This window comes from Mytilus edulis, chromosome 12 (assembly GCF_963676685.1).
Source record: "Mytilus edulis chromosome 12, xbMytEdul2.2, whole genome shotgun sequence".
Classification (NCBI taxonomy): domain Eukaryota; kingdom Metazoa; phylum Mollusca; class Bivalvia; order Mytilida; family Mytilidae; genus Mytilus; species Mytilus edulis.
The window spans coordinates 24148727-24173393 of NC_092355.1; the positions used below are offsets into that span (position 1 = coordinate 24148727).

Sequence of the window (24667 nt, forward strand, 5' to 3'; positions counted from 1 at the left end):
CAAACTGCTATATAACCAGTGTATTTTTTCTGATAAAACGGTTGGTTCAAAACATTTGATTTTTTTTATATTTTTGTAAAAAGGTCAAAGTAAATACTTTGTCAAAATTTTAAGAAAATTAAACGAGCCAAATTAATTTTAGTTAAAGTGTTGGGTACCACCTTAAAATCCAATGAAGCATGAACCATATTTTTATTGTTAATTTTTTATGTTCTACGGACCTTTAAAATAGTAAAACAAAGACTATGGTTATCCATCAATGACACAAAATCAGAACAAGCACAGCATAAAACTCCCGAAAAGCCACGGAACAGATTTGATATCGGTGTTCTTCATCTCAAATTCACAATGATACCCTCAACACTGAGCAAAAAACTCGCACCTAACTGTTTGTCAGATAAGAAGTAATGAATTTGGTATAGCCAGAGTTCTGGTAACCAGTACGTTTTGGTGTGAAATAACGGTATATTGAATATCTTATACCAATTTTCATTATCATGAAGTATGTCAGTTTTATACATTTATTAAGGTGTAGAAGGGGAAAGATGCTTCCTTCATTTATGCATTTTTTTATTTTTAAGGTTGTTTTTTCTTAATTGTGTATCATGTTTTGGTCAATTATTCTTTATTTTACTTTTGTTTTAACACCTCATTATTCTCTATTCTTTATTAATTTTTCGTATTTCTTTTTATTTTTTATTATTTTGACTTTATACTGCTGTTATATCAGTTCAATTCTCTCAATAACCGATCCAGACCCTCATTTAATATTGATATAAATGTATATATATATAAATCTGTTGTACAGTTGTCACCGACTCAGACGTACTTATAAATATAAATATTTTCTGTGGCTGTATCTTACATTAATTTGTAGGATCCTGTACTATAAATAATTTTGCTGATCTGTAACAATAACATCTCCATGCCTTATATATCATGTACTGTAGTACGCCGCTAGATTAAAACTGACGAGGAAAGGTAACACACGGCTACTGAAAGCTTTATTATTGTAGAGCCCAGGTGGTCGTGTGGTCTAGCGGGATTGCTGCAGTGCAGGCGATTTGGTGTCACGATATCACAGTAGCATGGGTTCGAATCCCGACGAGGGAAGAACAAAAAATTTGCGAAAGCAAATTTACAGAGCTAACATTGTTGGGTTGATGTTTAGACGAGTTGTATATATATATATATATATATATATATATATATATATAAGTACGTCTGAGTCAGTGACAACCCTACAACAGATGTATCCATCGGATCCCCATCAATGATGGTGATACATGGCTGTGTACATAATGTATATACAACTCGTCTAAACATCAACCCAACAATGTTAGATCTGTAAATTTGCTTTCGCAAATTTTTGGTTCTTCCCTCGCCGGGATTCGAACCCATGCTACTGTCATATCGTGACACCAAATCGCCTGCACTGCAGCCGTCCCGCTAGACCACACGACCACCTGGGCTCTTAAAAAAAGAGCTTTCGCTGGCCGTGTGTTACCTTTCCACGTCAGTTTTAATCTAGCGGCGTACTGCAGTACATGATATATAAGGCATGAAGATGTTATTGTTACAGATCAGCTAAATTATCTATAGTAAAGGATCCTACAAACTAATGTACCGTCCTGTATACTGATACATAATATCCGCCCTGTATACAGATACACATTATTCGTCCTCTATACTGATAAATACTGTATGTTCAGTATACCGGTATATACTGTATGTCATGTATACTGATACATCCGGTATGTGCAGTATACTCATGGATAATGTCTTATGATACACAGTGCCTGTCCTGTATAATGATACACAATATCCGTCTTGTATACTGATACAAACTGTCTGTCCTGTATACCGATAGATAAGGTCTGTCCTGTATACTGATACATAGTGTCTGTCCTGTATACCGATAGATAAGGTCTGTCCTGTATACTGATACATAGTGTCTGTCCTATATACCGATAGATAATGTATGTCTTGTATACTGATACATACTGTCTATCCTGCATACTGATACATACGGTATGTGCAATATACTCATGCTTAATGTTTAAAAATTCACAATGTCTAAACATGTATAGTGATACATACCGTCTGTGGAGTATACTCATACATAAGGTCTTATGATACACAATGCCTGTCCTGTATAATGATAACAAATGGCTGTCCTGTATACTGATACATAGGTCTGTGCAGTATACTCATACATAATGTCCATTGATACACAATGCATGTCCTGTATACTTATACACAATGTCTGTCCTGTATACTGATACATACGGTATGTCCAGTATACTCATGCATAATGTCTAATGATACACAATGCCTGTCCTATATACTCATACAACATGTCTGTCCTGAATACTAATACAACATGTGTGTATGTATTTTGATCCATAATCTCTAACCGAATTTTTTGTGTTTGCTTATCCATTAAACTGTTATCATCCATTTGTTTGATGAGTTTGAAGTTTTATTTTTGCCATTCGCTTTAGGACTTTACGTTTAGAATTTTTTCTAGGAGTTTGATATTTTTGTTATTGTACATTTTGCAGATATATAATTAAAAAAAACTTAAACTATTCACCTTTATTTTTCACGTAGAAACTAAATATAATTACCATGCCATTGTTTGGGTATTTTCTATTGGATTTTATAAAAAAATGTATTTACCTTGTTTTTAATATCGATATGCTTAGCGTTTATTCTTCTTCTACTTCCTATGAATTCAAATGTTTACGGTAATATTGTTTTTTTTTTAATTTATCATAAATGAAAATAGGTAATATTAAAGACAACTGAATCAGCTTTCAAATTAAAATAATGCCTAACCTAATATGGACATAATCTAAATCTGTTCACAAAATACACATGTCAACACAAAAATGATACGACTGTAGCAATTGTTATTCAATAATTATCTACTGTTTCCTTTATTGAAGCTGTAAGCATGCTTTCAAGTTTTTAATGGAAAATTATTGATTTGGCAAAACTCGCGACGGATGTATCTAGTCGTACGCAGGGTTCTTTTCTGAGTTTCAAAGAGTTGTGAAATAAATGGCTGATCCACAGTGATATTAAAATCAAATAAGTTAAAACTAGTAGACAAATACTGAAAATGCCTTGAGGTTAGCAAAAAACGAAAAAACAACCAAAAGACAAACAATAGAATACTAAACATGATAAAAACTATATATTCTAAGCAACACGAACCCCTCCAAACCCAAGGATGGCTTTAGGTTCTGCGGAAGGGTTATCACGTGTCACACCCATCGTGTTAAACAAACAATTTCCACTTCACACTTAAAGGCCGGTTATCAATTTCAGTCATAGTCTCGGAAAATGTAGTTTTGATAAATGACGATTCTCGATGTCAGGCCTTAGTGATAATACATATCTGTACAATATCGTGTAAAATGTTGAATCCACGATTAAGTTTAAGCTCCAACTGCATTTAAAAAGGTTACATTGACCCACAATACTTTCTGCACAAAACCTATAACAACCACTAAACATAACAACCACATTAAATAAAAAATAATGTATACTTTGCTCGTTGATGCCTTTATTTGTCAACGTGATACCTCCTTCACTGGTGGTAAGCGGATGGTCGTAACTAAAAGTTACGACCATCCGGAGATGGGAGACAACTCTAGGGATAAGTTTTTCTTTTCCGATTTTCGTGCACTAAAAGGTTCATTTGAACCAAACCGCTTGTCTCGTACATACTATTCGGCAGTCCGGTGATATTAAAACCAAATTTGATGCCTTAAAACATTCCAATTTTCGTAAAATAGTCATTCAAAAATTCAAGCATGATGGTCGTAACTACAAAAACAAAAATATTGAGGATGGTCGTAACGTAAATTTGTGATGGTCGTAACTAAGATAAATAAGACCGAATAAGGCAAGTCAAGAGTTTTAAACGTTTCTTTTACTATATGAATACTAGTATTTTATATGATGTATTTCTGAAGAATTTTTTTCTTTTTTTACATACAATGCTAAATAAAGCAATTTCAATGCGTGTAACACTTATCAAATCAAAAAATTTAAAAGTTTTCAAATATTAGTTTTGGGGGAATTTTGATTAAAGTTCGATTTGAAATTCCAAATTTTTCAAATGTCTTGTACCGAACCATTCAAGAGTTCTAAACGTGTCTTTTGTTGTATAAATATATCATATATCATATTATATATTTGTGAAGTTGTTTTCACCAAATAATAAAAACTAAATGGAGAGAGGGATACCTGTAAAGAAAAAAATTGGAACGAATCGAACGAAACAATAAAAAATGAAATGAACAGTCATATATTCTGAAAATATTATGTATAAAATCAACAAAGAGGCAAATAGTTGAATTAATGTAAACGGTTAAATTTATTCACAATGTAAATTTCTCAAAAGTAGAGAATTCATTTTAAAAAAAGAAACACAGCTCTGGTTATGGTAATTCTTAGTTAGAAATAAAAAGCACGAAAGTTTTTTTCGTTTGGAATTCGCATCTATTGAAAATATAAACGTTGAGGATGTACCTACTAGTTGATTTTTTAAAATCTTCAATTTAAGAATGATACATTAAGTCGAAAGAGCATTAATAAGGAGTCAAAATAAGCTTAAAATATTGATAGGTTATGAAGGTCGTTATCGCGACTAGAGCATACCCGCGAATTTGCAGGTCCGTACCTGAGTTAAAGAACATACGCTTTATTTTTAGCCTGGATGCTTAGACGTCATATTGTTGTTGGTGAAATCAAGCTGATAATCAGGTGCACAGTAATGTCCAATGACGAAGTCCATGAGTAGCTTGTAGCCATTCATACCATGTAAACATATAACTTACACATGATTTTCAACCTGCATACCAGGATTTGTATGTAATAGTTGCCGCAGTACATTTAGTTTGACCTAAGTCCTTGTAACATTATCCTGGCTACAAGCTTAAGCCTGGCTACAAACTAGTATTTTATTTTACTCTTAAATTCAGTGCACGTAGCAGTGTAAAGTATATATCAACAATATTCCTGGGTTGAGTTCAACTGAAATCGTAGCAGCTACGTAGCCGCTATCAATGTCTATTTAACAACTAGTCTATAGCTACATGCTCAAAAGTCAAAATCTACGTAGCACTACGTAGCAGCTACGATATTGAACTCAACCCTGACTCAGAAGTGCATTTGTGGATTCTATTTCCTCATGAACGATCAAAAAACGAATATTTGAAGGCCATTAGTTTATAAGACAATAACAATTTAAAGTCAAGGAGTAAAAAAAACTCAAAGACTCAAAGACTTATAAGAGCTGCAATAGATGATTTAAAGATGATTGTTCAGAATTGTGCGTTTAATTATTTTATCTGCCGACATGATTGGAGATAAAAAAAAAAGTCGTAAATAAAAAAAACACTAAAAACAAATATAAGGGAGTAGACGTGCATTTAATAATTTCATGCCTTAACGTACAGAGAAAAAAAAAATAATTCTCAACCCTAACATACTTTTTGGCTTAATGCGAGTTGATTAGTTTTCACTGTTGCTCCTAAATGATGAGCGTTTGAAATCCATCAGAAATGTGATTCTCTCGCTTAATTTCTGCATATCATTACCAGAGTAACAAATAAGATTGTTTGTAGCAAATCATATATTACATCTGAGTCTATTACCTTTACAATTAAAATACATTAATAAAAGTTTGTCTAAATACTCGAGTTACGGTCATCTTTCAAAGTTACGACCATCTTGTGTCGGTTACGACCATCATCCAAAATGTTATATTTGAAGTTACGACCATCACACATTTAAAGTTACGACCATCATGCTTGAATTTTTGAATGACTATTTTACGAAAATTGGAATGTTTTAAGGCATCAAATTTGGTTTTAATATCACCGGACTGCCGACTAGTATGTACGAGACAAGCGGTTTGGTTCAAATGAACCTTTTAGTGCACGAAAATCGGAAAAGAAAAACTTATACCTAGAGTTGTCTCCCATCTTCGGATGGTCGTAACTTTTAGTTACGACCATCCGCTTACCACCAGTGCTCCTTGCATTATTTTGTTAACTTGGTTTCTTTTTTCAAGGCTATAACTTTATATGTTTAAATTCTCTTTACAAATTATTGATTATTTTAAATTGAACATTAAAGTCGAAAAATGTGTTCATAATGAAAAAACAAAGAGGGGCATGCTGCTTAAAACTTAAAAATGATTATTTTTCATAAGGATGAATTTTTAAACAAGAGAATTTTCATGCTTAGACGAATGACTTTGTTAGAACTTGCAGAAGAAACGACCATCCCTCGCATTTACTGATATATATATGTAGGTTGAGTATCTGGAATGACCTTGTTAAAACTTACAGAAGAAACTATCATCCCTCGTATTCATTAACATATATAAAGGTTGGGTATCTGTAATGACCTTGTTAAAACATACAGAAGAAACTATCTTCCTTCGTATTTATTAATACATAATGAGGTTGGGTATCTTGAATGACTTTGTTAGAACATGCAGAAAAAACTATCATCCCTCGTATTTACTAATGCGTATGTAGGTTGGGTATCTGGAATGACCCTTTTATTTTTTTTTAGGTCTGTCCTCTATACTGATAAATACTGTATGTCCTTTATACTGATACATACTGTTTATATAAAAGTTAAAAATTATTTTGCATGTCAGAAAGATGAAATCTTGTTTGGATTATGATGGGCATTTTTTTCCGTTTCTTATGATACATAATGCCTGTCCTGTAAACTGATACAAAATGTCTGTCTATATTTTGATCCATAATCTTTGTCCGATTTTTTTGTTGCTTATCCATTAAACTGTTATTATCCATTCATTTGATGAATTTGCGGTTTTATTTTTGCCATTCGCTTTAGGACTTTCCGTTTAGAATTTTTCTTGGAGATTGATTTTTTTGTTGTTGTATTTTTTTTAAAAGAAATATAATTAAAAAGAACTTATTGCGAACTTAAACTATTCACCTTTATTTTCCACATAGAAACTTATTATAATTATTGATGCCATTGTTTGGGTATTTTGATGGATTTGCTACAAACTGAAGTCTTTAACTTTTTTTTTTATCTATATGCTAAGTTTCTCTTCTTCGTCTACTTTATTGGAATTCAAATGTTTATGGCATTTATTTTTTTATCACAACAGCAAATAAGCAATATTAAAGACAACTGAATCAGCTTTTAAAATAAAATAATGCATAACTTAATATGAAAATAATCAAAATAATGCCTGTCCTGTTTACTGATTGATACTGTCTGTCCTGTATACTGATACAAAATGTTCGTCCTTATTACTAATAGATAATGTCTGTCCCATATACTGATACATAATGTCCTTACTGTATACTTATACACAATGTCTGTCCTGTATACTTATACATAATGTCTGTACTCTATACTGATACAATATGTATATTTATACTGTTGTATAAAGTTTTTGTTAATAGTATTGGCTTGTACATATAGGTTGTGGGACCCCTAAAGTATAAAAAGACAGCAAAGCACTTTTGTGGACATGGCACCCGAAAGTGATTCAAAATTTTCCGGATCCCGAAAGTAGAATAAAAAAATGTCGGGACCCCTTAAGTAAAAGAAGGCAAAAAAGCTAAGTGAACTCTTCTCATTTATTGGCGTCCATCGTCGTTCTCGTCGTTATCTTTTCAAAAATTAACATGTCTCTCTTATCTTACATTAAACTGATTTCAGTTCATAATAAAAGACTACACAGACTAACTGAACAGTATGAGATCCCATTCAATGGGTGCCAGTCTTACCAGATAATCTGCTTAGATCAAATACCCAAATAAAGAAACGAAAACGATCACATAAAGAGAATAAACTGTATATTTATATTTGTAGATTATTAAATGATATAGTACATTATATGAAATCATTTTTGTAAAACAAAAGACATTTTTTTAAATGTTCTTACATTATCAAACATTCTTTCTATTGAAATCTACAAATCAATGACATGTGGTTTTTATTGCACTAAACTTTCTATTGATGATTTACTTTATTGTTATTAAACATGTTAAAATCCAATAAAGCATAAACCAGCTTTTTATTGTTAATTTTTTCATAATCTACAGACCTTTACAATAGAAAAACAAAAAAATATTGGGTATCGGTCAATGACACAAAATCAGAACATACACAGAATAAAACTCAAGAAAAGCCAAGGAACAGATTTTATATCGGTTTTCTTCAAATTCACAACGTAGCCTTCAACACTGAGCAAAAAACTCGCACCTTACTGTTTCTCAGATATGGTATATCCAAAGTACGTTCTGATGTGAAATAACGGTACAGTGAATATATTATACCAATTTTCATTATCATCAAGTCAGTTTTATTTTATTAATTTTGTATAATTTTTTGGTCAATTATACTTTTTTTTAAGCACCTCATTATTCTCTGTTCTTTATTAATTTTGTGAATTTCTCTTTATTTTGTATTTTTGTATTTTGACTATTTAATACTGTTATGTCATTTCAATACTCTCTATAATCCATCCACACCCCTATGTATTATTGATATATATCCTGACTGCGTTAATATGGATTTTCACCATTTCTAAAAAAAACAATGTTTATGAATACATTTAAGCGTTGTTATTCATTTTTGTTTCTTATTGTTCTGACTTGAAAGTGACCTTTGAGTCGTATGTAGAACATGCAGAAGAAACGAACGTCAAGCGTATTTATTTATATGCTTGGTATCTGTGATGACCTTGTTAGAGCATGCAGAAGAAATGATCACCCCTCGTTTACTGATAAAAATATCCGTCCTATATTTTGATACATAATGTGTGTCCGACGTTTTACTGTTTACTTATCCATCAAACTATTATTATCCATTTGATTATGTGCTGTGTTTGCGGTTTTATTTTTGCCATTCGCTTTAAGACTTTCCGTTTATAATTTTTCTTAGAGTTTGATATTTTTGTAATTGTACTTTTAAAAGAAAGATAATTATTTTTTTTTTATTAGGAACTGAAAGTATGAACCATTTTTTTCCGAGTAAATACTTATTATAATTATAATGCCATTGTTTGGGAATTCTTTTGATGGATTTGATTAAAAATGAAATCTTTAAATTTTTTTTTGTCTATATGCTTAGTTTCTATTCTTCTTCTACTCCCTTGGAATTCAAATGTTTTTTTATTACATCAGAAAATAAGCAATATTAAAGACAACTGAATCAGCTTTTAAAATAAAATGATGCATAACTTAATATGCAAATAATGAAAATCTGTCTACAATGTCAACTCAAAAATGATACGACTGTGGCAAGTGTAATTAATTGGTTATCTACTGTTTCCTAAATTTCAGCTGTTAGATGCTTTCAAGTTCACAAAGGAAAATAATTGATTTGGCAAAACTCACGACGGGTGTGTCTAGTCATACGCATGATTATTTTCTGAGTTATAAAGAGTTGTGAAATAATTTGCTTATGTTTTAATGAAATGCCTTTGTAAACTAGAAGTAAGAGATACCAAAAGGATATTCAAATCAAATAAGTTAAAACTAGTAGACATATACTAAAAATGCATTGGGCCTAAACAAAAAACGAAAAAAACAACCAAAATACAAATAATCGGACACAAAACATGACAAAAAGACATACTAAGCAACACGAACCTCACCAAAAATCAAGGGTGATCGCAGGTGCTCCGGACGGTTATCATATCCTACTGCAAATGTGAGACCCGTCATTTTTACCAATATATTTCCACTTCACTCTTATAGGGCCGGTAATAAATTTCAGTACTAAGCCATAGTATTAGACAATGCAGTTTTGATAAATTCCGATATCGAACATGTCGAAGCCAGGCCTTCGTGATAAAACATATCTGTACAAAATAGTGTAAAATGATGGATCCGTGATTACTTGAAAATCAAACTGCATTTTGAAAGGTTACATTGGCCCACAATACTTCCTGTACAAAACCTATAGCACCCACTTAACAACACAACCACATTAAATTAAACATAATGTTTACTTTGCTTGTTGATGACTTTGATTTTTCAACTTGCTAGCTTTTTAATTGTTTTGTTCACTTGGTTTTATTTTTCAAGGCTATCATTTTATATTATATATGCATGTTATGTTAGTATTCTTATAAAATATTGTAGAATGATTAAACGTTAATTTGATAACCCACATGCATTTAAAGATATTGTATTTTCAGATTCGTTAAAATTAACCAGGATTTTTAGTTTCTTCAAATTCCTTATCCTCTCAACATGTCTGTATGTATCTGTTGTTTTCATTGTTATCCCCTTCATCAACGATGAAATTATGTTTTTCAGGATTGTCTATTTTACTTTCACGTCTAGTTTCTCCAATACTCCAATCTGTTTTCTTTCTTGCAATGAAGTAGGTCACGATTTCTACTATTAGAACAATGCATCTCAGAATGAGGCTGAAACCATAGATGGCATACCGAAAGTTCAAATTGTTGTACAACGCGCATGATCCCTTTACTCCACACCGAGAGCTCCATATTTTGCAACACATATCAATAATTTCTCCAAAAATAACAGGCCCTAAGAACCAACCTAAAATATAAATCAATTTGTTAAAAAAATTCTACTTAACACAATATCCAAAGAAAACAACGATTTAACTTACAAAAGAAGCGTTTAAAATAATAAGTACACTATAACCAACTCACACAAATCACTATCATTATTATTGATTGAATTTAGACATTAGCCATCGAAGACTTTAAACTATCCTTGAAACCGCCATCGTTTCTGACGTTTAAGACCAACGAGACACGTGATACAGTTCTTATCTCCAATGAAAAAAGAATGATAACTTATAAGCATGTGCGATTGATGTTTGAAACTACAAAGGTTATATGACTTTGTATTGTACATATGATAGTTTTAGTAGAATAAATTATTATCAACATGCATTTTGAAGTCATTATGTTGTAAGAGTGAACCAAAAAGATTATCAGTCTGAAAGGGAAGAAATTATGTTGTAAATCTAATTTCGGTAAAAGATTGACAGACACATCGCTGTACATTAGTTTTAGTTCAGACATTACAGTATGTGTTTATATGGTATAGTCCATGATCAATGTATTACCCCAAAAAATTGTTCCTTTTGTTTTTTGTAAACATATATTTTTATCCTGTTTTGAAGGCATTTCCTGTGGCAACAAGTACATTTATATTAACTCAATGTTTAATTTGGTACACATATACCTTATAGGGGAAAAGAAACATCATGCCAATATAGTCTGACGATTATCTAACAGTTTAAAAAAAGTAAAATCACAAAAATACTGAACTCCGTGGAAAGTTCAATTGGAAAGTCCCTAATCACATGGCAAAATCAAATGACAAAACACATCAAAAACGAATGGACAACAACTGTCATATTCCTGACATGGTACAGACATTTTTAAATGTTGTAAAATAGTGGATTGAACCTGGTTTATAGCGCTAAACCTCTCACTTATACGACAGTTTTATCAAATTCCATTATATGTGATTCAGCTATTGATTAGAGGTTCAGACACATTCAGAAAAAATAACGGATATGATCAATAGCATACTCCCGGGCTATGCGTTTTACGAATATTGTAGATTAAACGAGATTTTATAAATAGACGTTTAACAAATAAATTCATCATAGATAACATGTTTATAATCGATTCAATTGAGTGTGTTGCTAGCTGAACCGTGAAGTCATTATAAGGTTAGGTAAACTACCCTCGTTTAAGAGTAGACTAATTAGACAGATAACATGTACAATGTATCTGTCTGTCGAAAGGAGGCTAGTATACCTTAATATCTAAATAAAGGTAACAGTTGTATACTACTGTTCGAAATTCATCAATCGATTGACAAAAAAACAAATCCGTGTTACAAACTAAAACTCAGGGAAACGCATCAAATATAAGGGGAGAGCTACGACACAACAGAAAAACAACTTTAAAATGTAACACACACAGACACGAACTATATTATAACAATGGCCATTTTCCTGACTTGGTACAGGACATTTTAGAGAAAAAAAATGGGTTGAACCAGGATTTGTGGCATTCAAAACCTCCCGCTTTTAACATTTAATATAAAAAAAACATGAAAAAGTTGTGAAATTCATGATATGGTTCCAACATTGTCGTTCTGACTATACAGAATTGGGGGATTCTTGGTACAGGATAATGACTTCATGGTTAAGCTAGCAAGCAAGGTAACCAAAGAAATTAAATGTGCATACATAATTAATGGAATCGGCTGTTAAATCATGTTCAACACGATGGTTTCGTCTACAAATCGTTTCATTATTAACGGTGAAATAAAAAAGAATAAAACGGCAAAATTAAGTACAAATTGAGTATCATAAATTTCCAAAATATAATGTGAGGTTCAGCTTAATTTCTCTTTTTTATATAGAAACAATCTCACTGCTTACCCAATAAAGTTGAAATAAATGCGAACATTGCTATAGCTATTCCTTTCTGCTTTTCCTTAACTGATCTGAAACAAGAAATATAGTGTATTTAATACTAGTATGTTTTATATATGGCATTTGGCTGTTATCTGCTCTTTGGTGGGGTTGTTGTCTCTTTGACCCATATCCATTCTCAATTCGATATAGCTTTATGATAACCTACATACACAATTTTAACTTCATTATTACATTTCTTTCATACCCATATTTGAGAATGTTTAAATGCATTGTGGACGCGGTGCTTTCGCTTATACTGAATTTTTTTTTTAATTCTTGTCTATTAAATGTTCAATAATTCGATTTTTATAAATTATCAACTGTATTATGCATTGAATAAGATAAATTTACACGATAATGATTAAGATTAAAAAAATAATATATATAATATTAATAAAAATATTTTTTCTAATAATTAACTTACCTCAACATGAACATGAAACTTGGCATAATAGCTATTGCTTCTACCAAACTAAACACACAGGTGACGACAAGATATGGAACCAACATTTGACAGTCAGTGGAACATAAACCTGGGGTTGCTGTCGCTGTTGGATCGATACATGTACAGTTCGTAAATCCCTTTAAAAATAAAGTAAAAAATATTTACGTTGCAACTGCGTAATTTGCGCAGTCAAAATGGATACATCGTATGACCATTGGCAACAACAAGTACTTATCGTATAAACAAGTAGAAACTACAACATAACAAACACGAGTATAATAATTCTTATCTCCCTCGTGTTTCTCTTTACGTATGTTGCTTGTTTTGCATGACATTGTATAAGTGAACAATTTATATCTTTATGTTCATGATGCATTATATCTGTATGCATGTTAGTTATAAGTACAGATTTGTTGAGCCAATGACTGTCAAATTGAATACAGTTATGTCTTCTGTTGTGTTTTCACATACATTTCGCTGGATATGGGGAAAGTTATTATCACATACACATGTTTGATTCAGCTTCATTTTTTATTTTCCTTTTGAAAACAAGAAGTTGCTAATATAGCAGGTTTTATCGTCAGTCTGTTTCTAAGTATATCGGTGTTTGAGTATGTCGTAGTACAGTGTATCTGTGGCTGTGGTGTTTGCCTCTTATACTTGATATATTTCCCTTGGTTATAGTTTAGTACCCGGATTTGTATTTCATTAATAAAATCTCTGTTTCCGCTGCATTTTGTATGTGACTGTTCAAATCAAGTAGTTTGTCAATCAGTGTATGTTTATGGTGTGGTCTAAATCTGTCTGCTATTCATTTTGTATATTCAATACGGTCCGTGTTTTGTTAATAACCAAAAATCCAAATGACACAGCAATTAACAACTCTAGGTCACTGTACGAATTTCAACAATGAGCAAAACCCATACCGCGTAGTCAGCTATAAAAGAACTCGAAATGACAAATGTAAAACTATTCAAATTAAAAAATTAACGGTCTTATTTATGTACACAAAATGAACGAAAAAGAAATATATATTACACATCAACAAACAGAAACCACTGAATTATAGGCTCCGGGCTTGGAACAGGCACATAAAGAATGTAGCGTGGTTAAACGTGTTAGCGGGATTCCAACCCTCTCCTTAACCTTACACAGTACAACATAAGAATGAACTATAAAAATCAGTTGAAAAATGTTTAACTCATCAGATGGATACAAATAGAAATACTACACAGAGTGGACGTGGCCGGGTATTTCATTTGGTTTATCTTGTTGTGAAAAATATTTGATTACGCCTCTTGAGCATTTTTTTTTCATAGCATACAGTTACTCTAGTTATTTTTGGTCATAGTGCCGTCTATTTTTTTTATTATTATTGATTTGGGTTACCTCCTTGGTAGCCATTTTACGTCTAATTCTTTACTTAAACTTGTACCTGTGATTTGGATGTACTAGAACAGCCGGCATGACAAGGTGAAAAGTAATTCTTGTTATCCGAACCGCACACAGGGAAATAACCCTCAGAATTGCAGTTGCAATTACTTGTACAGGTGTCCGATGCATTAGTGAAATTTCTAAAATTGAAAAAGAGATATGAATTCTTGAGTATTATTGTATCATGTGTATATTATAAGTGTTAAATGGTTTGTATCAACCTTACCTGTGTTGCATGATGTCTTATACCCGACATTTTCACTAAAATATGCTTGTTATTCCCTTTTTCTACTGTTTCCCGGATAAGAAAGGATAAATCCATAAATGTCGAGTTGTTTCGGAACAATCGGATTAAAAATGTGTTATCGGTCAATCGATTAGATAGTGACGTAAAAACAATGTGACATACAACTTTAAATTCGGGTAAGTGCACGAATTTTAAAGTCATCTACTGAGAAATCGTACTATATGCTTAATAACATTAACGGTACCAATTTTTCCGCACCAGATGCGCATTTCGACAATACACGTCTCTTCAGTGAAGCTCGTGGCCAAAATATTTGAAATCCAATGCTTATATAAAAGATGAAGAGCTATAATCCAAAAGGTCCAAAGAGTATAGCAAAATCAGTGAAAGGAATTAACGTTTATAGCAGTTTATATTTCGTTTATGGTTTCCTGTTGTGCTTGTGTGCTGTAGTTAATTCATGGGAGCTGTCCGTTATTATTCTGTTTAACATTCGGATTTGTATTAGCTTAATCGAATCATACTTTTAAACTGCGGTATACAACTGTTGCCAATAACCTATCTGTATATATTGTCAATGCAACTTATAAATTCTTCACCTACATTGTAAAAGCTTGTGTCTGTATGCACACAGCTACTTAAATTAGGAATTATTGCGAACAGAAGGATTTTGCTACATGTCCAACGATTAATTAGTAATACCACTGGATATTTGTTGCAGAATTTCAAATATGACGTATCTTTTTGTGCCTTTTCAGCACTTCGTATGTGACGTCACTTTTTTTTTCTCATTTTTTGCGTTGAGGCCTTGACTAAGTAGGGTGTGTCTATTTTTTGTGTTGGTATTCGTAATGTTTCCGTTTTTTTTTTCTTTCTGTAATTAGTTAATACTTCAGTTTGATCATGTATATCTTTTATAACTTTTTATATTTATTTAATAAAATTTACTGTTTGCAGTAGCATAAATTGTTCTAAATAATAAGGATGTTCTTATCCCAAGCAGAAAACCCTAGTCGTATTTGGCACAACCTTTTTGAACTTTGGATCCTCAGTGCTGTACAACTTCGCACTTTTTTTACTTTCGAACTTTTATATCTGGGCGTCACTGGTGAGTCTTGTGTGGACGATGTGCGTTTCTGGCGTATTAATTTTTAAACATGATGCCTTTTGTTAGCTATTATTCATGTGTTGCTTTGTCTACTATGTTCTCCTATTTATTTGTATTGTAGTCCTGTAATATTATGTAGTCATTTTATGTTATATTTAACATTGCCATTGAAGTGCGAGTTTTGGCATGCCACAAAACCAGGTCCCACCCACCATTTTGTTCTTTAAAAATGTCCTGTACCAAGTCAGGAATATAGCCAATGTTATATTATAGTTCGTTTCTGTGCGTGTTACATTTTACCTGTGTTTCCGTTGTGTCGTTTGTTTTCTCATATATTTGAGTGTGAATTTACATTACTATAATTCGTGTCACGGTACTTTTTTATCAAAATTCATGTATTTGGTTTTGATGTTATTTTTGTTATTCTCGTCGGGTTTTGTCTAATGCTTAGTCCGTTTCTGTGTGTGTTACATTTTAATGTTGGGTCGGTGTTCTCCTCTTATATTTAATGCGTTTCCCTCAGTTTTAGTTTGTTACCCCGATTTTGTTTTTTGTCCATAGATTTTTGAGTTTTGATCAGCGGTATACTACTGTTGCCTTTATTTACCTAAAGCTGTTTTAGGCATACGGGAAAATTTTGTAAAACAAGTCTATTGTTTGTTTGCTTAATTTAGTTCTGTTGATGTACTTCTCTTTCGTTATTTAAGTTATGTTTAGCCAGTAAGTAACATTACTGTGATAATGATGTAAGGCAAAACAGATCCCAAAAGTCTTAGAACTCATATGGCCTAGATTATATTTGGAACTTTTCTTAGGTTCGGTTCAAGTGCGAATATCTAAAAATTTTAATCAGATAGTATTCTGACTCATTTCCTTTGAAGTTGTCAATGGTTGTATCTATGGAGAATACTACATTAAATAAACCTTTACAAAGAATAATAGCGTGAATATAAGTTCAAAATAAATGCAACCAAACCTGTCGTATCCAATTATTTTGGGAGTTGGACAACCCAGGAACATGAGTATAAAGTAGTGGACAATGGTAAACAATGACAGAATAACGATCAGTCTTCCACATCCTAGCGGTGGAAGTTTCTTTTTGGACGTTATATATCCACCGACGAATGTGCCGAATGATACTGCAATAATACGGGTTACACCTGAAATAAACAACAACTTAAAAGTTAATTCGTAATAACTTCACTAGGAAAAAGCTGAGATATGTGTTGGGAATGATATCTATAGAACAAAACCATTTAAAAAAATTGAAAACAACACGTTTAATAATTTCAACGCGTCCGAAGCATTTTTCTGGATTCACTTTCATCAGGAACGCTGAAAGCCAAACATTTGAAATCCGAGGATGTATAAGTACCGAAAACAGATTATTATATGCATTCCGATATATATATGTCCCTTTGGTATCTTTCGTCCCTCTTTTATAGTTTATTGAAAAAGCTTCAAACTACCCCTATAAAGGATAAACAGTTTTTAATTTGGAATATCGATTTCCATTTGAACTAATCTCTCATCCGATTGGATTTATTCTATTCAAGCAAATGTCTAGTTGTATGGTATACTAGCTCAAAATTACTTTCAAATGGTAGAGACAATTTGAATACAACCGTTCGCAATATTCCTATAGTGAATTTGTAAGTGATAAAACTGTTGATAAGGAAAATATTTGATATAATTTTATAAGTTATTTGTTATTGTTAAGTATGGATAATAAAGATACCTATTACTAAATTGGACTTCCAAGCCGGCAATGTGAATTGAGTTTCAATGTATTTTGGTCCGAATGCAACACTCCCGCTTACTACAATAAGGATCATACACCTACTAACATTGATCAGTACATACAATTTGTTACGAAGCAGTCCGAATAGATCTTTAAAAAATCCTGAAAATAAAATTTGCGTCAATGTATAACGCTGTGATATAATATATTTGTGATATTTCGTATAAAGAATGTTCTTAGGTGTAATTTAGAAATATAGAGCTCATTATCGAGTGCTGGAGTTCGTTGGTTCGAACCTCGGTCAGGTTACAACAAAGACTTCAAAAAGGGTATTTGATAAGCTACGGTAAGCAAGTGGCCTTTATTGGGAGAGCAAAGCCTGACCAGCTCATATTCAGATTGTGTCCGAGGCAGATTGCATGCTTTTCTTCAAAGTGTTACTGTATTAATCCACCTTCAAACAATCTGGCTCATCATGTCGGTCTAGTACAATGCAGGTCAGATTACATTAACATGTTCTTGTTCTGAATATACAAACTTATTTGCCGTTGAACGATTACCAGCCTTCAATAATCAGTATGTAATTTGTTAAGGCATATATTTGTGTTATATTGAACACTTGTATGGTTCAATTGTGATAACAATTGTTTTCTTTGAGATTTAATTTTATAATTCACCATTGTACCTCTAGTTCCTTCTATCATTCTAATTTTTCTTTTCTTCTTCAGTACTTTCGTGTTAACCTTGGTTTGTTTCACATGAAATCTTTTTGGAAAACACATGACCGGAAGTGCAGTTAATAAACTTCCTATTCCGAATGTTAGGAATCCAAGCCACCATGCGCCAATCCATCTTGGGTCACGTGGCGAAATATCTACATCTACAATAAAATGTGAAAACCCCATAATTTTAAAGATATTACATATTACATTGTGTTAATAGTAACTTATAAATGACATTTTAACTGTAAACTTACAAAAAAATCATTCAAGGATGAGCGTTCGTGACTACGATAGATAGATATTTTGAGTCGGGAACGACAAATATGCTTAACCTTCAAGAATGCGTGAATAAAAAAACACATTGGAATACTTCGGTGGTTAAAAGTTCCCTAACCACATTTTCAGTTATAAACAAGTAACTTTGTAGAAGGAACTGTGTACAAAAACACTTTCATTTACTGTAATGTTAAATATTGCTTTTGAACATCGATTTAAATGTGTCATGCATTATCAAGGTACCGTTTATTATTTGTTTGTGAGGGTCTGGTGCGGGCAGATACAAAAAAAAAAAACGTATGTCGTAACAACTTTCATCTTCATATTTTTTCTTGCTCAAACTTCGGTGTAGATTGTATAACTCTTGTTATGTTAAAGCCTTCTTTATAAAAAATACCTTCTAAGGTGACATAAATTTTACTGAATAGACCACCAAATCCAAATCCCAGTACCGGTCCAAATATAGCTACGGCCATTACACTACCTGTTGATATAAATTGTATTAACCAGAAGTTCCCAAAAAGAAAATTTACACTGTGCATATACACATGGCGATAATTTTTACTTTTAAGTCGAATTCGCAAATTTGTCGTGTCTGCATTTAGATGATACACCATTTTTTCTTGTTTCATTGGACTGAAGAAAAATTCAATGTAATCCACTTTCTTGAAAACCAGGTTTAAAACACTATTTTCTGTATAAAAAAAATGCGTGTACCAAGTCAGGAATATGACAGTTTTTATACATGTATGTTCGTGTGATGTGTTTGAGCTTTTGATTTTTCCATTCGATTAGGTATTTTCTGTTTTGAGTTTTCCTCGGTGTTATTATTCATAGAATCACATATATATATTTATATATACAATATTAAATCAATGTCAGAAAAATATAAACTTAATTGTGTAAGTCTGAGAAACTGGGGAATGAAGAGGTATAACCGAGCTCTTCCTCAGTTTTGTGCCGAATACAAATTTGTCTTTATTTTAACTGACCTAAAATTGTTTTTATACTGCGACTTATAATTAAACATTCATAGCTATTTAAATTGTTACACATATTTTAAACTTATTGTCATCCCGTAACGAACCCCAGATTGGGAAATAAGTGATCCCAGATGATATTGACATTGAACAAATTAAAGCTATGTTACTATCTTTAGAAATTAAACACAACTAGTTGCTATATAAATTATTTAGAATTACTCACCGATGTAAATAGCTGTTTGTGTTTTCTTAACATTATTGTCGATATATGTAGTAATAAAAGCATTTCTTGGAGACTTGCCAATCCCTTGAACTATCATTCCAATTGCAATAAGTGTCATGGCTACAGGAGTAAATTCGTTAGCAACGCCTAAAGAGGTATTGGAATCTGATTGTGAACTGCAGCTCATATTGGAATTTGATTGGTCAAAAATTGATGACGCTTTACACAGTTGTCCTGATGACATCATCTTTCCGAAGGAATCTCCACTCCGACTTACATTCGACGTTTTGGACAAAATCGATTTTGAATACATTGGTGAAACAAAGTATGGTATTGCACAAATCATTCCGGCTGCACCGAATAATAATGTTGAAAAGGAAAGAACCCGAGGGGCATGCAATATATCTGCAAAATAGCTGACAAAGAGAGTCACAGCCAAGTAACCAATATCATTACAACTCATTAATAGACCACTTTGAGTACTTGTGAATCCAAACTGTTTTTCTATCGTTGTGATCTGTGATGCTATATAAACGGATAGCGTCGACGTCATCAGAGCTGATATTGAATAAAACACAGTAAATATTTTTAAAGTCGCACAACATTGCAAACAATTCGGTTTAAAGGTACCAATGCCACACTGTAGACCTAGATCTGTACTCATGACTGCATCGAAGCTATATTACTTATGGTGTGGAATATTGATCCTGAAACACGACAATTACAATTCAGTTTCAAAACTTTTAATGAATGTTATGAATATTACAGACATTTGAAATAGAAACAATAAACACGATACCAATAATACTTCAATATCCTTTTTTTTTATTTCGTCGCATTAAACAGTCAATATTAAAACTAACCACTGATTCAAAAGTTTTGCCGAATACAGATGAGATAATCTATTCCTGAGGTTAAAAAAAAAAACAACACTTTTGTAAACAATTAATCAATTAATTTATGATTATAACCATATCATCAATAGTTCATGTCAACACAGAAGTATTGACTACAGGGCTGGTGAAACCCCCCGGAAATAAAAACTTCACAACAGTGGCTTCGACAAAGTCTATCATCCGATAAAATAGTAAAACCGTACTTAAACAATAACAAACATGTTTAACCCCACCCATTTCTTTATGCGTCTGTCAGAGACATGTAGTTCAGTGGTCGTCTTTGGTTAATGTCCGTCATTTATTTTTGTAATTTTGTTTTGTTAACCATTATTCCGTTAGTTTTCTCAATTGATTTATTCCATACTTTTTCAAATCCTTTTATTGCAGATTATACGGTATGTGTTTTTCTCATTGTTGAAGGCTGCACGATTATCTATAATTGCTTACATCCATTTCATCTGAACCCTGATAGCTATTTATTTCATTGACAATAATACCACATCTTCTTATTTTTATAAAATGGAAACATGATAGTCCTTATGTATGTACGATGCACAATTTTAAATAATCATGTATACGCATAAAATCATTAAAGGTAAACCAATAACTAGGCCTGATATCGAATATTTATAAATATCAAAGTCCCTTTAAATTGTGTCACGTCATGTAATGGATATCTTATTATTGTGGGGTTCGTGTTGCTTATTCTTTAGTTGTCTATGTTGTGTCATGTGTACTATTGTTTGTCTGTTTGTTTTTTTTCAGTTTTAGCCATGGCGTTGTCAAATTATTTTCGAATGTCCCTCTGGGATCTTTCGTCCCTCTTTTATTAATATTTATTTTTCTATGTTGTGTCATGTGTACTATTATTTGTCTGTTTGTCATTTTATATTGTTTTCTTTTTCGATCTATGAGTTTGACTGGCCCTTTGGTATTTTTCACCCATCTTTTCCAGTAGTTCACTTTTACCATCAGTTTTGCTTCTTTGTTCATATAAACCATTTAACGTGCATGTGTTTGTAGGCAGTTTATTGCCGTTACGTAACGTATCGTTTTTTGTATTGTCATACAAATATGTAGAGCAACGTCAAAATGTGAAAAAAACAACGTCTCGGCTCTCAAAGGGTTTTATGGTTGCTGATATTCACTCTGTTTGGTGAAGTGTATCGTTGTTTCTACGCTAATCATACAACACATATCATATTTTCATTAAGCCTTTGCAAATATTATGCTTTTCATATATGAAATATGCGTTTAAAAAGTAAAATCACAAAAATACTGAACTCAGAGGAAAATCAATTCGGAAAGTCCATAATCACATGTCAAAATCAAATAACAAAACTCATCAAAAACGAATGGACAAGAACTGTCATATTCCTGACTTGGTACAGACATTTTCAAATGTAGAAAATGGTGGATTGAACCTGGTTTTATAGCTAGCTAAACCTCTCACTTGTATGACAGTCGCATCAAATTCCATTATATTGTCACTAATGCGTGAACAAAACAAACAGACACAATAGGTAAAAATGTCAAAAATAGGGGTACAGCAGTCAACATTGTGCTATCATCTTAATCCCTATAAAAACAACAAATGTAACGAAGAAGCACAAAAAGGCATACATCAAATTAACATCCTCATTTTGATTATATTATACGATTTTATTTGTTTATACATAAGTACAGAGTCACGTCAAATGTATATCACAAAAAAGTGGGTTAACAGTAAAAGTAATATTAATAAATAAAATAATTTTGTCATTCAAAGTATGACAAGATACATAGGTACAGAGTCACATCATAAAATAATTTTGTCGTTCAAAGTATGATGGGATACATAAGCACAGAGTTACGTCAAAAGGATATCTCAAAAAACAGACTTACAAAAAAATGTAACTGTAAAAGTAATATTAATAAAGACAAATAAAAGAATAATATAACACGTTATTAAGATCATAAACAACGTCAGTACGCAAAATCTAAGACCATCGTGTATTATTTGTGACGTTTATACGGAATATTTATCAACAAGTTCTGGGTACCTTCCGATGAACTTTTTTTATTTTTTAGAAAACGGACGAGACGTTCTAATTGACATACCCCTGCAGAGACTGAAATGCATATAAATTTGTCTATCGAACATGTAGAAAAATAAAATAAAAGTTCTAACTAAACGCAGTATACATATCTACGTACATAATGCTCATATACTATAAACATTTCATATTTTTCAACTGACTGACCTTGCTGGTTTTCTGATGCACTTATCAAAAATTTTAAATCCAAATCATACTATGGTTTCAACAGACAAAACGAGAAGAGTTAAATAAGATGAGACGAGTACGTGTGTACTCTGACGAAAATAATAACTTTACAAAATCATAAACAATGATAGAACATATATCGCAAGGCTTGACATTAATTCTAAACTTAACAGTGTTTTATATGATAATATATACATGTACATGTTTAGTGAATTTATACTTTTATTATATAATAATTGACAAATAAAATCATTAAAGACTTCATTTGTGCACGTGCATTTAAATTTTTGAAGAAAAAAAAATATTAGTTTCAGCAGCATAGCATTCCGGATTTATATTGTTGTTCTGACTTAATCACACACATTAAAGTCATTATACTATGATGAAGAATTATGAATTTGCATAACATGAACAATGATGATACATGTATCAGTATGCATCAAATTGATTCTACACTCAAGGTAGATAGGGTGTCTTCCTCCATCTTGGATTTGGAAATACCAGAAAACAAGGTCTAGATCTTTAATAGAATGTGCAAATTTTTCGAGTAGTAGGTAATTCATGTGTAAGAACTTCCACTTCTGAATAGAAAATTACATGTTTTATCATATTCATGGTTGTATTTTACAAAAAACAGAAAACTTTTGTTTGATCAAAATTTTTCCTACTTTGCCACATAAGGGGAGGCAACTCAAATGCAAGGGCAGATAATTCAGATTAAGGTACTTTTACAATAGAATGTGTTAGGAATTTCACTATTTCATTATGTAGCAAGAAAACGGGTCTGGTGACCCCATTTTTTCTTTTTCTTAACTGAAAGCATATTATTAAAGCTATCTTCTCATATGTTATCTCAAAATTATACGGTGTAGTTTATACTTTATTGCAGAAAATTGGGTTTTCCATGCATAATCTATACAAAATTTGACAATTTTGAACACCGGGTAGCATGAAAATAAGCCCGGTGACCCATTCTTTTTATTTCTATTTTTTAAAAAGCATAATATAAACTACATTTTGGCAAATTATTAAAAAATTCTATGGATTATAATTTAGACACCCCATCTACCTTAACAGTGAGTTATATGAAAGTTTATACAAGTACTTGATAAGTAAATATTTTTTTTATTATATAATAATTTAAAATAATAATCATGTATCAATAAAGACTTTTGATCGCACTTGAAAAACATATTAGTTTCTGCGTGAAAGACCTCCTCACTTGTGCAGGTGCACTTAAATTTATAAGAAAAATATTAGTTTTTCGACAATTCATTCTGAAATTTAAGCAAATACAAAACAATAATGTGTGCAAGAAAATGATTTAACTAATATGCAAAATGCAATATTTACCTTGTTGATTATTAACCTGCAGGGTATAATCTGGCACAGTATGTATACCTGTTAACTTACCTGTAGTGATCATGCTTTTCTTTCTTTATTAAAAAACATATTATGCATTATCATCTGTAACATGATACCATGTGTGATTGTCTACACAAAACAATCCTATTCATGTTTAACATGTGGTCGTTGATCTTAAATGAGTAATAGAACTATATAAATAGGTCGATGTGGTATAATTGACATTGAGAAAGTTATCAAAGGTACCAGGATTATAATTTAGTACGCCAGACGCGCGTTTCGTCTACATAAGACTCATCAGTGACGCTCATATCAAAATATTTACTATACACACAAATTCAAATGTAGTGGATGTCAGCAACAATATTCAACAGTTCCGCCTTCGATAATGAGTATAACTCATGCCGTATAATGGTTATAAAAGTCCCGACATGAAATATGAAACCGTTAAATTGATAAAAA

The 24667-nt window shown here is 31.8% G+C and overlaps 1 protein-coding gene across 1 annotated transcript; it reads right to left on the reverse strand.

Moving 5' to 3' along the window:
- Positions 1-9687: 9687 nt before the first annotated feature.
- On the reverse strand, positions 9688-24228 carry LOC139498085 (solute carrier organic anion transporter family member 1C1-like). The gene is made up of 10 exons (XM_071286423.1): positions 24194-24228; positions 19681-20387; positions 18872-18958; positions 18162-18356; positions 17474-17638; positions 16712-16895; positions 14382-14520; positions 12926-13083; positions 12466-12530; positions 9688-10592 (listed from the first exon to the last, which is right to left on the reverse strand). The coding sequence occupies exons 2-10, from the start codon at positions 20342-20344 to the stop codon at positions 10273-10275; spliced, it is 1977 nt and encodes a 658-aa protein (XP_071142524.1). The 5' UTR covers positions 20345-20387; positions 24194-24228; the 3' UTR covers positions 9688-10272.
- Positions 24229-24667: the final 439 nt, after the last annotated feature.